The 15245-nt window shown below is 45.2% G+C and overlaps 1 protein-coding gene across 1 annotated transcript; it reads left to right on the top strand.

Moving 5' to 3' along the window:
- The first annotated feature begins 2526 nt into the window (after positions 1 to 2526).
- Ccl25 (C-C motif chemokine ligand 25) lies at positions 2527 to 9928 on the top strand. Its single transcript, XM_028785521.1, has 5 exons — positions 2527 to 2599; positions 5089 to 5206; positions 5298 to 5416; positions 8773 to 8869; positions 9793 to 9928. The coding sequence occupies exons 1-5, from the start codon at positions 2527 to 2529 to the stop codon at positions 9818 to 9820; spliced, it is 435 nt and encodes a 144-aa protein (XP_028641354.1). The 3' UTR covers positions 9821 to 9928.
- Positions 9929 to 15245: the final 5317 nt, after the last annotated feature.

Raw genomic sequence — 15245 nt, 5'->3', positions numbered from 1 at the left:
CGGCCCCCGCGCCCGCCCGCGGGCGTGTGAGAGCGAGAGAGCGCGCGAGAGCGAGAGAGCGAGAGAGAGAGAGAGAGAGATGTTTAGGCTGGCCTTGAACTTCTGGTTTTTTTTTTTTTTCCTTTCATCTGTCTCTCCAAATGCTAGGATTACGGATCTGTGCACTTTGTCTTTAATTCAGGTCCTTGAGACCTTTGAACATCCTGTCTCCTGTTTGCAGTCCTGTACCTACATCTTGAGCCGACACATGTCCCTGTACAAAGCTACTCGCTTAGACTTCCTCTCCTCTTCCCCATGAAGGGTGCTGGTGGGACAAGCCCTGACCCCCAAGTTGGGAAAATGGGCACGCATTCCTTGTAACTCCCCCTGACACTTGGCTTCAGCAGGTACTGGTTTGCCACGCTGCGTCTCCAAGCCTGCAGCCACGCGGAGCGGCGTCCTACCCCAGACTCACCCACCCAGATCCAGAGGCCTAGGAACCTGAGAAGCTCATGGATCTGAAGGGTAGGGGTGGGGGCTTGCATCCCCTCTGCTGCTGTGGTTGGATTTGCACGCCACGCCCCCGGAGTAAGCCCCACCCAGAAAGCGCCTCCTGGGACCACAAGCTCTTCTATTTAGTTCTTCCTCAGTTGAAAACTGGCTGTAAGTTCTACCCACCAAAACTACTCAAATCTCTACCAACAAGACCCATCCTCAGGTGCCATTCCTCAAAACTCGCCCCCTGCTGCTATTCTCCAAACCCAGACCGCAGCTTTTCAGCTTTATGGCTTGCCCTGGTTGTCTGGAGCTCTAAGCTTTAACCTTCCAGCGAGGCCTTAAGCTTCACTTACCTGCAGCTGGCCAGCGTCCTCCCAAGACCCTGGGGAGTGGGGTTGGAGGTGGGAGAGGGCAAAAGGCCCCGACTAAGTAGGACTAAATACAGCAGGAGACATCAAGAGGTTCAGAGTGTGAGGAATACCCAGAGAGAGGACTGGTGTAGCCAGCTGCGGATGCAGGTGATAAAAAGTTAAAAGCGATTAGTTGTGAGTTCTTGTGGCAGGCCTCCCTGCTCCTCCTCCCCGCCGCGCCCCGTCTAGCCTCATCTTCCTCAACAGGTTGCCCCCATCCCCCAGTGGGTCAAGTTAACGAAAGGAAAGAACAAATGCTTTCAAAATTAATCTTTTTTGCTTCTTGAAGACAGCAGACGCCGTTACCTGGTTCCTGGCTTCACATTTCAAACCAGAACATTGCTTTCTTTCCAGTGTTGTGGTTGAAAACAGTTTTGTTAGAATGACTCTCATTATAATATTGGAAAAAATTTCCCTGTCGCTTACTGCCCCATTGAACGTGTACTTTTCCAGATGGGGAGATGGCTGAAGGTGTCTGCTGCTAAACCTGATGACCTTAATTTGACTCCTGAGCTCCACTGACTCTCCAAAGTTGCCCCCAGATCACCGTGGTTCTCATGCCCCTAACCCTCAAATAAATAAAAATTTAAAAGTGTTCCAGCAACTGGAATTTTATTCATCCATTAAAAATGACATTATGTTCCAGCACTTGGGAGACAGAGGCAATAAGATCTCTGTGAGTTCAAGAGAAGCCTAGTTTACAAAGTGAGGACAGCCCCAGGACAGCCAGGGCTCCGTTACACTGAGAAAGTCTGTCTCAAAAAACCAAAAAAAAAAAAAAAAAAAAAAAAAAACCAAAGAAGAAAAGAAAGGGAAAGAAAGAAATTATGAAATTTCATGAAAATGTGTTAAGGCCAGGGTAGAGCAAGAGAGCAAGAAAAGGCAGAATGGCTCCTTGGCTTAGTGGGTAAAGGTACCTGCCACCAAGCCAGATGACCTTTGTTCCATCCCCAAGACCCACAAGGTGGAAGGAAAGAATAGATTGTTGTCCTCTGACCTCACAGATATGCCATGGTTTATGTGAGTGCCCCGTTCCAGTGTACAGAATTATAAAAAATAGAAATAATAAAAAATTTAAAGCTTGTTAACTATAAAAGGATCCATAAGAGGATGGAATAAAAAGCTTTTAAGGGAGAGGGCTGGGGATGGTATTGGACCTCATATAATAAGGTACTGGGAGGGGATGCTGATTGAGAGGCCTGGTTACATACAGTGCCTCAAGGTTCATGAGGCATGTAACCTGGAGAGACAGATGTAAAATTGGACTTGGTCTATCTGCAGGAGAGAGAAGTCCCATGTCTCACAGAGCTGGTACAGAGGAGGAGCAGAAGGAGAGAGGGAAAGAAGAGGGCAGGTCACTGCAGGGTGGGGCTCTGACTATAAAGAATGAAGCCAGTTCATTGATCCCATAGGCACTACACCCTACAAGCAGGAACCTGCTCTCAGGACCAGAAAGGCATCGGTGAGTCCTCCTCTGATTAGAGCAGAGGCTAGAGCAAGTCCTTTGCCACCTGCCTCTCTTTCAGAGAGTTCCAGGGGCTGGCTTGAGATACTGATGTCCTCCCTTCCACTCCCTTCCACTTTTATAGGTGGCCCCATTAAACCTTCAGGTACCCAGAGAGGACATCCACTCTTCACCATGAAACTGTGGCTTTTTGCCTGCCTGGTTGCCTGCTTTGTTGGGGCCTGGATGCCGGAAACTCATGCCCAAGGTATTGTCCTTAGCTATACCTACCTTGCTCCAGTTTTGGGATATTGCTTTCTCTTCTCACTTGTCTTTCTCCACTTGTTAAATCTCCCTGTATCCTGTCTCCTTTGAATTCTTCAGTGGCTCTTGGGAGGTTGGTCATAGAAAGAATTCCTGGCATTACTGGAGCTGGATGGGTAGAGATGAAGTGTTCCCAGGTACTTACTCCAAGATCCCTCATTTTCATTCTGAAGTGCTTCCTTTACAAGACTCAAGAGGCTTAGGGGATACAGGAACCAGAGGGTGGATTCCAATTGAGGAGAAATGCACTTACAGCCGGGATGCATTTTGATGCCCTTCTTCTGCCTAGTTAGGGAAGTGAGGTTAAGCTCAGAACCCCGAAGACTCTTCAGATTGGATTCCCTGCCTTTTCTCCCTGTGCCATCTAGGCAAGGGGCTAAGATTATTCTGTGTGGGACTCAGTTTCCACATCTGCTAAACAGGAATGAAAATTTAAGGATCCAATGAACTGCAAAATACTCCCAGCTGCAAAACTATTCCCAGTCAGGGAACCATCTTGCCCTCTTGGAGAGCAGGTACTAGAGGATTCAGTTACCCAGGCCAGTTCTCGGCATGCAGCGTCCCCCAGAGTCTTGCCACTGGGTGCTTCATCTCTGAAAAAAACCATGGAGTTCCAGCAGGTGTCAAGGCAAGATCCCAGGCCAGGCCGAGGACCAGGATCCCAGCTTGCCTTGCCTGCTCTTCTGCCAGGTCCTGCACCTTCCAGCTTCCAGAATAACTGTAGAAAGACAAAGCTTGGCTTTCTTTTTTTCCCCTTTCTGCTATCAGAGCTACACCCAACCTCTGCCCTTTGATCCTGGGAGAAAAGCGGCCCCCAGTATTGGAAAACACCTGCCAAGGATCCCTGGAGCCCCATTTCTTCTTATCTGACACCGCTGCCCCTTGTCCTCAAGAGCCAAGGTGGAGTCATGGCCAGGAGAATGAACTCTGTCCCTGAACCACCACTGGGCTCTACTTGACCTCAGATTGATGAACCCACTGTCTTATCAACTTTTTATTTGCTCCTCTCCTCAGAACTTTCTGGAATCATCTCCTCCTTGGGTACCCCCTCCAGCTCCAGCACATCCTTCTTCTGTGTAGATAACATTTTTGCGTTCCCCACGAGGTTGAAAAACTCCTGAGGCATTAGGTCTAATTCATGTCTGTGGTGTATGGCTCCTTGGTACCAAGAAGAACTCTTTAAGCTCTTGTTAGGTCAACAAGCTTCAGCATAGCTGTTAAATCTCCCTGTGAGTCCAGGACAGCCAGGGCTCTGTTACACAGAGAAAGTCTGTCTCAAAAAACCAAAAACGAAAAAAAAAGAAGAAGAAGAAAAGAAAAAAAAGAAAGAAATTTTGGGATATTGCTTTCTTTTCTCATTTGTCCTTCTCCACTTGTTAAATCTCCCTATATCCTGTATCCTTTGAATTCTTCAGTGGCTCTTGGGAGGTTGGTCATAGAAAGAATTCCTGGCATTACTGGAGCTGGATGGGTAGAGATGAAGTGTTCCCAGGTACTTACTCCAAGATCCCTCATTTTCATTCTGACCATATTCTTTGTATGTACCTAGAATGATAGAAAAGCAGACTGGGAAAAAATAAACTCGTTTTAGCTTTAGAACTGGCTGGGGTCATGTTATAGTTGTCTAATTGTCCTTTTCTTTTCAATCCTCTCTCCCTCCCTGGAGACCCTGTTGACTGACTGAGTTGGCTTGGTCATCTACCCATTCACCCATGGATTCTAGCTGTCTTGATCTTGGGTGGGTCTATGCACTCATTACAGCAGCAGTGACCTCCTCATGCCCAGCAACTGCTCTTTCCCTGAAGACATCAACTTCCTCTGAGTCTTTTTCCTGCTCCCACTCTTCTGAGAAAATCCTTGAGCCTTGTGGCTAGGGAGTATAATGTAGATGTCTCATTTATAGCTGGGAATTCTTCAGTCTCTTTTCCTGAAAGTTGATCATTTGTGCGTCTTTGGGATAACCGCCATCTACTACGAAAAGAAGCATCTCTGATAAGGGTATAACCTATGAACTATGCATAAAAATATAGGGTACAGTTTATTGCTATGTCCATTTATTTATTAGAATAATAGTATTAGGTTCTTACTTAGAGCTTATGACACTGTGTGGGTTATAGTTCTCAAGTGCATGTGTGCACCTGCATGCATGTGCCACATGTGTATGGAGATAAAAATGTAGGGGACAGTTTATTACATTTATTAGGATAATAGTATTGGGGTCTCACTTAGAGCTTACAACTGTGTGTGTGTGTGTGTGTGTGTGTGTGTGTGTGTGTTGTAGTTCTCATGTGCATGTGTGCGCCTGCATGCATGTGCCACACATGTGTGGAGGTCAGAGGATAATTTGTGATTCTCTCCTATTATGTGGGTCCTGGGGACTGAACTTAGGTGGCAAGCACCTTTACCCACTGAGCCATCTCACTTACTCTGTAGGTGCCTTTGAAGACTGCTGCCTGGGTTACCAACCCAGGATCAGATGGAATATTCTCCGGCATGCTAGGAGTTATCACCGGCAGGAAGTGAGTGGAAGCTGCAACTTACGTGCTGTCATGTGAGCAGGACCTCCCTTTGCTGGGAGGGTGTCAGGCTTGCCTCAGGTCCTCATGTCCTAACTCGGCACCCATCTTTCCACCCCTCTGTAGATTCTACTTCCGACAGAAAGTAGTGTGTGGGAATCCAGAGGACATGGATGTGAAAAGGGCAATGAGGGCTTTGTCATCTAGGAAAAAGCCAGTCCACAGTCACCGGAAGAGCATCTCAGGTAGGCAAGACCTCATGCCAACATCTCAGGGAGGAAAACAGTGTGTGTGTGTGTGTGTGTGTGTGTGTGTGTGTGTGTATTCCTGTGCACCAGCTTGGATATTCTGGGCAAGTGTTCTACTTCTAAGATACATCTCTAGTCCTTCCGTTTTTGTCTTCAGTGTGTGTGCTGTATGAAATGAGCATGCAGCAATGGTATTTATGGTGATCAAAGGTTTTATTGCTCTCTAGGCTTTACTGCCTTCAGAAAGAGTCTCTCACTGAATGAGAAGCCTGCCATTTTGAGGCTGGCCTTTGAGCTCTAGGCTCTGCCTGTCTCCATCTCCAAAAACTAAAATTATAGGCATGTGCAGCCATGCCTTATTAAAAAATTTTCTTGCCCAGGTGGGAGTGACATATGCTTTTAATCCCAGCACTCAAGAGGTAGAAGCAGGCAGTACTCTGTGAGTTTGAGGCCACCTGGTTTACAGAGTGAGTTCTGGGACAGTCATGGCTATGCAGAGAAACACTATCTCAAAAAACCAAAATTTTCTTTCTTTTAATTTTGAGATTAAAATTATTACATCATTTTCCTTTTCCTCTCTCTTAACTCACTTACATGCCCTTCCTTACCCTCTTTCAAATTCAGGACCTCTGAAATACATAAATTCTTAAATACATAAATAAAACCTTATTAGTCTGCACTTATCTGTGGGTATAAGAACAAATATTTAGAATGTAGTTAGGGATTATGCTGGTTTAGGAGAGTGGTGGTTGTAGGTTCTTTTCCAAAAGCCATGACTTCGCTGGTTTGTTGTCTGGGTTTCCAGTACCAGGCATGATTTTTTTTTTTTTTTTAGAAGTTCTAAATTAAAGAGCTGTTGGTTACCACCGAGATGTGTGTGTCACTACTGCACCCTTTGGGTTATCATGCCGTGCTAGTCCTTGTTGTGGTTCATAGGTATCAGCCTGGATGGGGCTGCTGGCTGCTTCCCTCCTTTGGAAGCTCACACGGTGCGGTGCCATGAAACATGCACAGTTTGTATAGGGTGTAAGGGTCACGCTCAGGTCATCAACCTTGCAGAGCAAGCACTCTTACCTACTGACCCAATCTCTTCAGGCCTCTCTATCTTGTTTTTTTATTTGTTTGCTGTTTGGTTTTTAGTTTTTAAAAATGTTTTGAGATAATGTAGTCCTGGCTGTCCTGGCACTCACTGTGTAGAGCAGGTTGGCCTTGAACTCAGAGAGACCTGTCCACTCTGCTTCCCAAGTGCTGAAATTCAAGGTGTGTGGCATAACACACCTTGGTTTTTGAGACCAGGTCTCTTACTGTGATGTGGGGTTTGCCAATTAGGCTCGTTGGTCAGTGAACTCAAGAGATTTGGCTTTCTGCTCCATCCGTGCTGGGATTACAAATTCATACTATCACGCCTGGATTTCTACACGGAGGCTAGGGCTAGAACTCAGGTCCTCAGGCTTTTATGACAAGCACTTTACCAACTCTGCTTTCTCTCCCCATTACAGCTTGGTTTTAATTAACGAGTTAAGTTTTTTTTCCCCAGGGGCTAAGAAGATAACTCACCTGTTAAAGTGCTTAACATCCAAGTATGGAGTTTGCATCCTAAGAAATCCATGTAAACATTGGGTGGGTGTGGTGGTTTTCCTATATTTCTAGCCTCAGAGCTTGGAGACATGTGTTTCACATAATAAACTGGCAGCTCTGGGTTTGACTGAGAGACTCTGCCTCAATGAATAAGGTCAAAGAGCAATAGAGAATAATTTAGGACATGCACACGTGCACATATTCAAATAATCTCACACACATGAGGAAAAATGCATGCTCACATATGCGTACTGTGTTACAGCTCGGAGGGGAAAGGTGTCCTGCCAATTAGGAGCCAAGGATTATCATAGTCACACTACACAACAAACCTCAAACATGAAATTTATTGAAAAAAGACATAGGAGGGAGGATGGCTTCCTCTGCTTGGGTGAGAAGCGTCAACTGGGCAGGAAACAGGCTTATATAGGGTTTCTAGGAGGGGGAGGCAGAGCTTTCCAGAATCACCTGTGATTGGTAGGAATTTTGTGGTCTAGTCTCAGGGCAAACTCAGGGGTTGGTGGAATTCTGTGGCCTGATCTTGGGGCCAGCTCAAGGATTGATGAAATTCTTTTTTTTTTTCTTGTTTTTTTTTTTTTTTTTTTTTTTTTTCCGAGATAGGGTTTCTCTATATAGCCCTGGCTGTCCAGGAACTCACTCTGTAGACCAGGCTGGCCTCGAAGTCAGAAATTCACCTGCCTCTGCCTCCCAAGTGCTGGGATTAAAGGTGTGTGCCACCACCGCCCAGCTGATGAAATTCTTTATTTTATTTTTTTAACCTTTCTTTTTAAAGTTTTTTTTAAGTATTATTTATTTATTTTATGTATGTGAGTACACTGTAGCTATCTTCAAACACACCAGAAGAGGGCACTGGATTCCATTACAGATGGTTGTGAGCCACATACACCAAAATACAACCTGAGGAACCAATGAGTTCTACTGGGGTTACTTACAGAAAAAGGGGTGAGGAGGTACTTACAAAGGCAGAAATGGCTCATACATACCTTCATCAAAACCCTCTGCACCTGGTTCAAGAAAGCTGAAAACCTGGTGTACACTAGACACCCTGCAGGCAGCTAAACAAGTTGGGGAGTGTCTCTTCCAGGAGGCTTGGCTGCTCTGTGCCTCACTTGCTTAGCTAAATTTGAGTGTTTTGAAGCAGTCTTTCCTGGTTATATACCTTTAGGAATCGAGTAGCAGAGTGAATCTGATCAGTTTCAGGGTCTTTCTGAAGCTAGTTAATTATTTACTTCCTGAGCCTAATGAATTTCCTAATGTGTTTCACCTCCCCTCAGCACATCCTGTTGTTTCACCTCCCTGTAAGTTGTGTCTTAATAGCTTTCATCTAAGATGGAAGGCTTTAAACTCAGAAGAAACTGTCACAAAAGGGTCACTATGTAACCCTGGCTGGCTATGAGCTAGCTATGTAGCACAAGCTAGCTCAAACTTTATCACACTGTTTCAGCTCAGTGCTGGAATTACAGACTTATAGCACCATGCCTAGATGTTAGAATTCTTTTATTAAAAAAAAAATAATCATTTAAAATTCATTTATTTTAACTTTGTGTGTACCACAAGTGGCCCTGGTGCTACTGGAGGCCAGAAGATGGCAACAGATCTTCAGGAACTCAAGTAACAGATGGTTGTGAACCACCATGTGGGTACTAGGTATTCAACTCCAGTCCTCTCTGTAAGAGCAGCAAGTAATCTTAACCACTGAGCCATCTCTACAATCCCTATTGGAACACTTACCTCTTTTTCTCTCGACTTCCCAACAGACTCTCAGACTGATAGGAAGAAGTCAAACCATATGAAGTCTAAGGTGGAGAACCCCAACAGAACAAGCATAAGGAATGCCACCCTACATCATTCTAGGTAAGGACTCCTGATCACCAGACCTTTTTCCACCCATCACTTTGCTGACAGGGATTTACCCCTAGGAAAAGAGTCCTTACTCTAGGCTGTGATCATGCCCTGAACTTCCTAGGTAATGGTTCATCCCTTTACCTGGTGTAGGGAGCATCGATAAATCCTGTGAAACACCATGGAGGTGGACCAAGAGCTGATCAACCATAAGCAAACAGAAAGTATCTTCTCATACCGTATCTGCTCTCTCCCTTTCCTTCTCTTCTTCCCCCTTTTTTCTATCTTCCATTCTTTCCTTTAAAAAATGTTTACATTGATTGACTCACTGTGTGTGTTTGTAGCTGGTCTTTGCTACTTCTGGGTTCTTCTCCCCCCTTTTATCTCCCGCTTCCAATTTCACCTCCTATCACTAGGATAGAGAGAAAGACGGATAGAGGGGAGAGAGAAAGAGAGAGAGAGAGAGAGAGAGAGAGAGAGAGAGGTCTGAATCTAAGTTTTTTCCTTTTGTTTCTTCTTTGAGCACAACTACTACTAACAAACTGGAACCAATTTCCCTAATTGACCAACAAACCTCTAAAATGCCAAGAGTTATAGACACATGCCACTATGTTTGGCTTCAATGTGTCACACACACACACACACACTCACACTCACACACACATATTTACTGTGTGTGCATTTGTGTGTGAGTGCATGAGTGCATGCCACTGTGAGCAAGTGGAGGTTAGAGGCCACTTTTGGGAGTTGCTTCTCTCTTCTCACCATATGGGTCCCAGTGATCAACCATCTGACACCATCTACGTGCAGATTATATGATTCCACAGGTTAAGGATACAGCCATATGAAACTGATCCATTAAACACAAAAACTCTCAGAGCCCCAGTTTTCCCATTTGTAGAAGGAGAACAGTACTAGCATTGTTTATTTCACAGGATGATGTCCAGAAAGACCGACAATTAAATTAATGACTCAGAGTAAGCACCAGCTGGAGGATGGGAGGAGTCCCCTGAAGTGCTGTCTTCTAGGCATGACAATGAACTCATTGAAGCTACAGTTTCCTGTACAAGACTGGACCCACCAATATCTCAGCATGTATGAGTAAAGACCTACTACGCTAAAGGCCTAACCAGTAGCTGAGGAGCTATTGGCTGTTGATAATTGCTGGGAATCATCAACATTGAAGGGAGTCTTTTTTTTTTTTCCAAAGTGTGGGTTGAGTAAGTTGCCCATAGTCCAATATATAATCCCCCACCTGTGTTCAGGCAAGCAACCCTAATTAAATGCAATGGCCATACACAAAAGTACAAAGGTATGAATGGTTAGGTGGGGGACTTGTTAGAAAGAAGACAATAACAGGAGAGAGAGGAACAAGAGGACAATGAGTGTGTAAAAATGGTCAAAATGCATACATATGTAAAATGATCAAAGAATTAAAAAATAAAAATTTTAAAAAGCTATTAAAAAGTAAGTATTCACAGTGATGTCTGGTGTGTAGTATGCCCTCAGGGGGTTAGTACCTATACTTCTGACTTACTTGTAATAAATCAGGGTTCCTGTGACTCCAACCACCTCCTTTATTTAGCCATCTTCTGATAAGTCATCCTCTCTCAACACTCTGGGAAGCACTGTCCTTATATTTCTTGATTATTCTATAGGCTGTTACGAAGGCTATGGATGAACTAAGATTGGCGTTGCTCAAGGAGTCTAAAGGTAGGATAATCACATGCTTGAGGCCAGCCTAGGCTACAGTGCAAGTTTGAGGATAGCCTGGGATACAAAGCAAGACCCTGTCTCAAAAAAACAACCCAAACAAACAAACAAACAAACAAACAAAAACTAAACCCAAACGGGACTGACTGAGGCAATAATGATTTGCGGATAAAGAGTTTGCTATGCACATGTTAGGATATGAGTGTGCTTGTAATCCCAGAACTCCCATAGTAAGATGGTGGAAACAGGAGAACCCCTGAACGCAGCAGTGAACAAGAGACCCTGTTTCAAGCAAGGTGTAAGGTGAAGGCTGACACCTGAGTTTGTCATATGACCTCCATGTGCATCCTGGAGGGAGGCTCCTTAAGATTCAGAAAGTTATTGGCTCACAAGTGTCAGGAAGTCCATGAAACTTAACAGATGAACAAGATCCCTCCCTGCAAAGGTTTTACAAGCAGCAGTGATTACTGCTAGGAGAGGAGACAGCCAGAATGGCAGGTTTTGGGAGTAGGCACTCAGGCCAGCATGGGCTTTCAGTGATGCAGCTGCCTTTCTGTCAGACATGCTCCTGTAAGTAACCCCAGTAAACTTACTGGTTTGTCAAGACCAACTTTGGTGGTGGTGTTACTTTGATCTGTGGTGAGTAAGCATTTGTTGACAACTCCCCAGGAAAAGTGTCACAGAACAGGGATGCACTATCTTCCTGGCACACACATGTGTTTGCCAATCTGGAAACACTTTGAACTTCACAGTTAAATATTTTTATGGCGGTGTTTCCACACAGCATGATTGATTATTAACTTCACTTTCAACCCTTATGCCCTGTTTGGATCTCGAGGAGTAGAACAGAAATCTAATCAATGGCTCATTTTTTCCTTGTGACCAGCCTTGACACACTCAGGAAACTCAGTGTCATGCAGGAAACCCCAAGCTCTTTGAAGCTTTGTGTTAGGATTTGGAGCCAAAGACCAACTGTAAGAGTAAAAGTTGCTGCCAGGGGCCAGGGATATGGTTCATCTAACAGAGTTATTGTCTAGTACTCACGAAGCCCTGGGTTTCATCTCTGCATAAACAGGGTTATCCAGCACTGAGGAGGTGAAGGTAGGAAGATCAGAAGTTCAAGGTCCTCTTTGACTACACTGCTTTAAAAAAACCTTTTTATTGATTCTTTGTGACTTTCGTATCATGTACCCCATCCCACTCATCTCCCATCCCTTTGTATCTGGCCTTGCAACCTCCTCCTCAAAAGAAAGTAACAACAGACAGCCAAACAACTTGCTGTGGAAGGTGTAGTGTGTCACACACTGTGTGCTGCAGTATACCTTTTTATCCACACAACGTTACTTGCAGATGGTCATTGTAAAGAGCCATTGGTCTGATCTGAAGCCTCTAGCTTTTGCTACACTATCAATACTGGATCCACACAGGGACTCTTACCACATATCCTGTTGTTGTCCCATGTCATGGAGATCCTGTAGCTTTGGATCTGCAGGACCACTTCCTTTACATGTTCCAGCAGTTCATAGATGGGGTAGATATTGGGGTGGGCCTTCTCATAGCCTGGATCTGGGCCTGGGTGGTAGCTGAGTTAGCCTGCCAGCTCCCCTGCACCCACATCACCAGGGTAAGCTCTCCAGCATTGCTCTAGTTAGTTCAACCAATGCTGCAGCTGACACGGGCCAGAGCTAGCTCTCCTGCTCTCATGTCCATCAGGCCGGCTCATCCACATCCTTGCCACCAGGGCCAGCTCTACTGTGCTGCCCAGGTGAGGTACACGGTCTGCTGTCCTGATTACTACAGCTGGTGAGGGGCAGGCCAGCTCTCCAACTCTCATGACCCCAGGGCCAGCTCTTCTGCCTGCCAAAGGTAGTAAGGGGGTGGGGGATTTCTCCTTCACCCATGTCACTCACTGCATGGAAGATGAGATGTGGGACCTCACTCTTCCAAATGCTACAGCCAGTGAGGGGGTGGGGCCAGCTCTGCATAGCCCTTGGTAGCAGCCCAGACAGGGACATCCACATGGCCTTTGGTGTTAATATGGTGTTAATGTCTACATAGACCTCTGCTGCTGCGTATCCATGGACCTCAGAGGCAGCATGGGCCGGGATTTCAATGTGACCTCATGTGGCATTGCAGGCTATTCATACCAAGATACTCTCCCCACCCTCACACGTCCAGATCAGCCTCTCTCCATAGTGCTCGAAGCATTCTGTTTCTTTCTCTCTTGCCTCCTCACCCAGTTCTCGCACATCATAGTGACTCACGATGTAGTAGGCCACATGGTGGGTGGGACCTCTGGGTGTCTTCAGATTTTGTCCAATCCAAAGATTCCGAAGGAAATAAATCTTTGGTCAAAGTTAAACACAGCAGAGAAAAACTGCAATTCAATCTAGAGTCCTGCAGTCTCATGGTCGAGTCTCCACCACAGCCAACTAGAGAGATTAGCAGATAAGCCAATGATGAGACGTGAACACAGCAGGACATGTAAGTCAGTTGTGGGTCTCCATTCTGCAGGTATTGCTTTTCCCTGGGCTAGGGTGCAGCTCTGGGAGTCACTGCAACTCATACAGTGGTCAGTTTTCTTAAAGGAAGAAGGCATAGGCCCACTGGCACTAGTGTTTGCTGTTGATGGGCAGTGTAATTTACCATTTCCCAAAGAGCAAGAATAGCAACCACCTTTGGGCTCTCAGTTTTGCCCCACTTCATAGCACACAAACTGGTCAGCTTCTCATGGGTTCCATTTTTCCACCATCTATTTGCTTGCTTCTTTCTCTCCCATCTACTTACTCCACCACCTACTTCCTGCAATGCAGCCTTCCCCCTCACCCCCGAAGGCTAGGTGAGGGCTGGAGTGTTGCAGTTGATATCTTGGTACTTCCTTGTATATCAGGCCCTGTGGGCTCTGCACCAACTATACATTTTGTTGTTGTTGTTTTGGTTTTTGGGGAGAATGTGTGGGTTTAATTTTTGTTGTTTGGTTGCCTTTTTGTTGTTGTTGTTCTTGGATAGAATCCAAGCCTTGTGCACCTTAAAATGATTTTAAATCATCACTTTATCATTGAGCCATTTCCTCATTTCAAATCTACTTTTTTTTTTTTCTTGTTGAGGGAGAGTCTCGTATCTCAGGCTGGCCTTATACTCACTGTGTAGCTGAGGATGATGCTGAGTCTCTGATCCTCTTGCCTCCACCTCCTGAGTGCCGAGATTGTGTTTGTGTGCTATCATGCTCAGTTTATGCAGTGCAGGACACGGAACCATTATTCCTATCCCTGGTGTGTTTTACCTGTGTGTGTGTGTTTGTGTATACATGCGTGTACACCATGGGTGTTGCTCTTCAGGACATTATCTGCCCTTTTTTTGTTTGTTTCTTTTTTAAAAAATGTACTTCATTAGTTCTTTGAGAATTCCATACAAATATGGAACGTACTTTGATCATGTTCACTACCATCTCTTCCCTTTAACTCCTCCAAACCCTCCGGGCGACCCACCTGAACATACGCTTCTCCTTTTCATTTTTTTTAAAAAAATATTTCCTGGGTTTCTTTGTTATCAAGAATAACAAAAAAATTTTTAAAATGTGCAAAGAATTTTGGCACAGACCTTTAATCTTAGCATTCATGGGACAGAGACAGACAGGCATATCTCTATGAGTGTAAGGCCAGTCTGGTCTACATATCAAGTTCCAGGCCTTCCAGGGCTGCATAATGAGACCCTGTCTCCAAAACAAACAAACATGCTTTTAATCCCAAAGCAGGCAGAAGCAGGAGGATATCTGTGAGTTTGATGCCAGCCAGTCTCTATACTGAATTCCAGGACAGCAAGGGATACACAGAGAAACCTTGTCTCAAAAAAATTATTAAATTTTCAAGTGTGTATGTGTGTATGTGTCCTGTAGGAGGTAACATCTACTTCTTTCCGAACACATAGGGAGATTTAACCCCCTAGTACTTGATTGTTTTCTCAAGTTTCAAAGAAAAGTATCCTTAGAATCCTAGCCCAGGCTCTAGGGAATCAATCTGATAGTCGAGCTGTAGGGGACAAGGCTTCTCATTTTGATTCTCTGAGGGATGAACCTCACCCTAGAGGCTTACTCCCATGTTCTGCCAACACGCTTGGTGAATCATAGTACAGTCTAGACGTTTAAACCTGAGGAAGACAAGGGACAGTGAACACCAGGGCCCTTCTGCTGATCCTTGCTGTGAGATGGAGGGATACACGCTGAGATTTCTAGCTGAGTCCAGCAGAGGTTGAGGGTTTTTTTTTTTTGGGGGGGGGAGGTCTCTCAGGCTTACATAGGCTAGGTTCATCAGAGGTCATAATGTAATGTTCCACTTTTCCTGAGTTTTGAAGTTTGACTTGGTCAGCCATTCCCCCACCCCCCACCTCCCGCTTCCCCTGGGATCAGTTCTACTCAATGCCAGAATCTTCACTTTCAGATGGCATGGGAGCTCGGGTACATTGAGGTTTCTCTCCTCTACAGCAGTTGGAATTGAACTGTTAGCTGCAAGGCTTGCCTTGCTGACCCTGGTTGAGCTCCTGCTATACTCACTGCTTCCAGCTGGTATTTCCCTGGTCTCCCACGGACTAGCTGAAGGGTGCTGAGGCCATCCAGGGGATGAAGTCTTGAAGAAGTCTTGATTGTTGCCTCTGACAATAACATAGCAGATATGGCCTG

Source organism: Grammomys surdaster, unplaced genomic scaffold, assembly GCF_004785775.1.
Source record: "Grammomys surdaster isolate TR1022 unplaced genomic scaffold, NIH_TR_1.0 125243, whole genome shotgun sequence".
In the NCBI taxonomy this organism is placed as follows: Eukaryota; Metazoa; Chordata; class Mammalia; order Rodentia; family Muridae; genus Grammomys; species Grammomys surdaster.
This window is presented reverse-complemented; position numbering and strand designations above follow the sequence as displayed.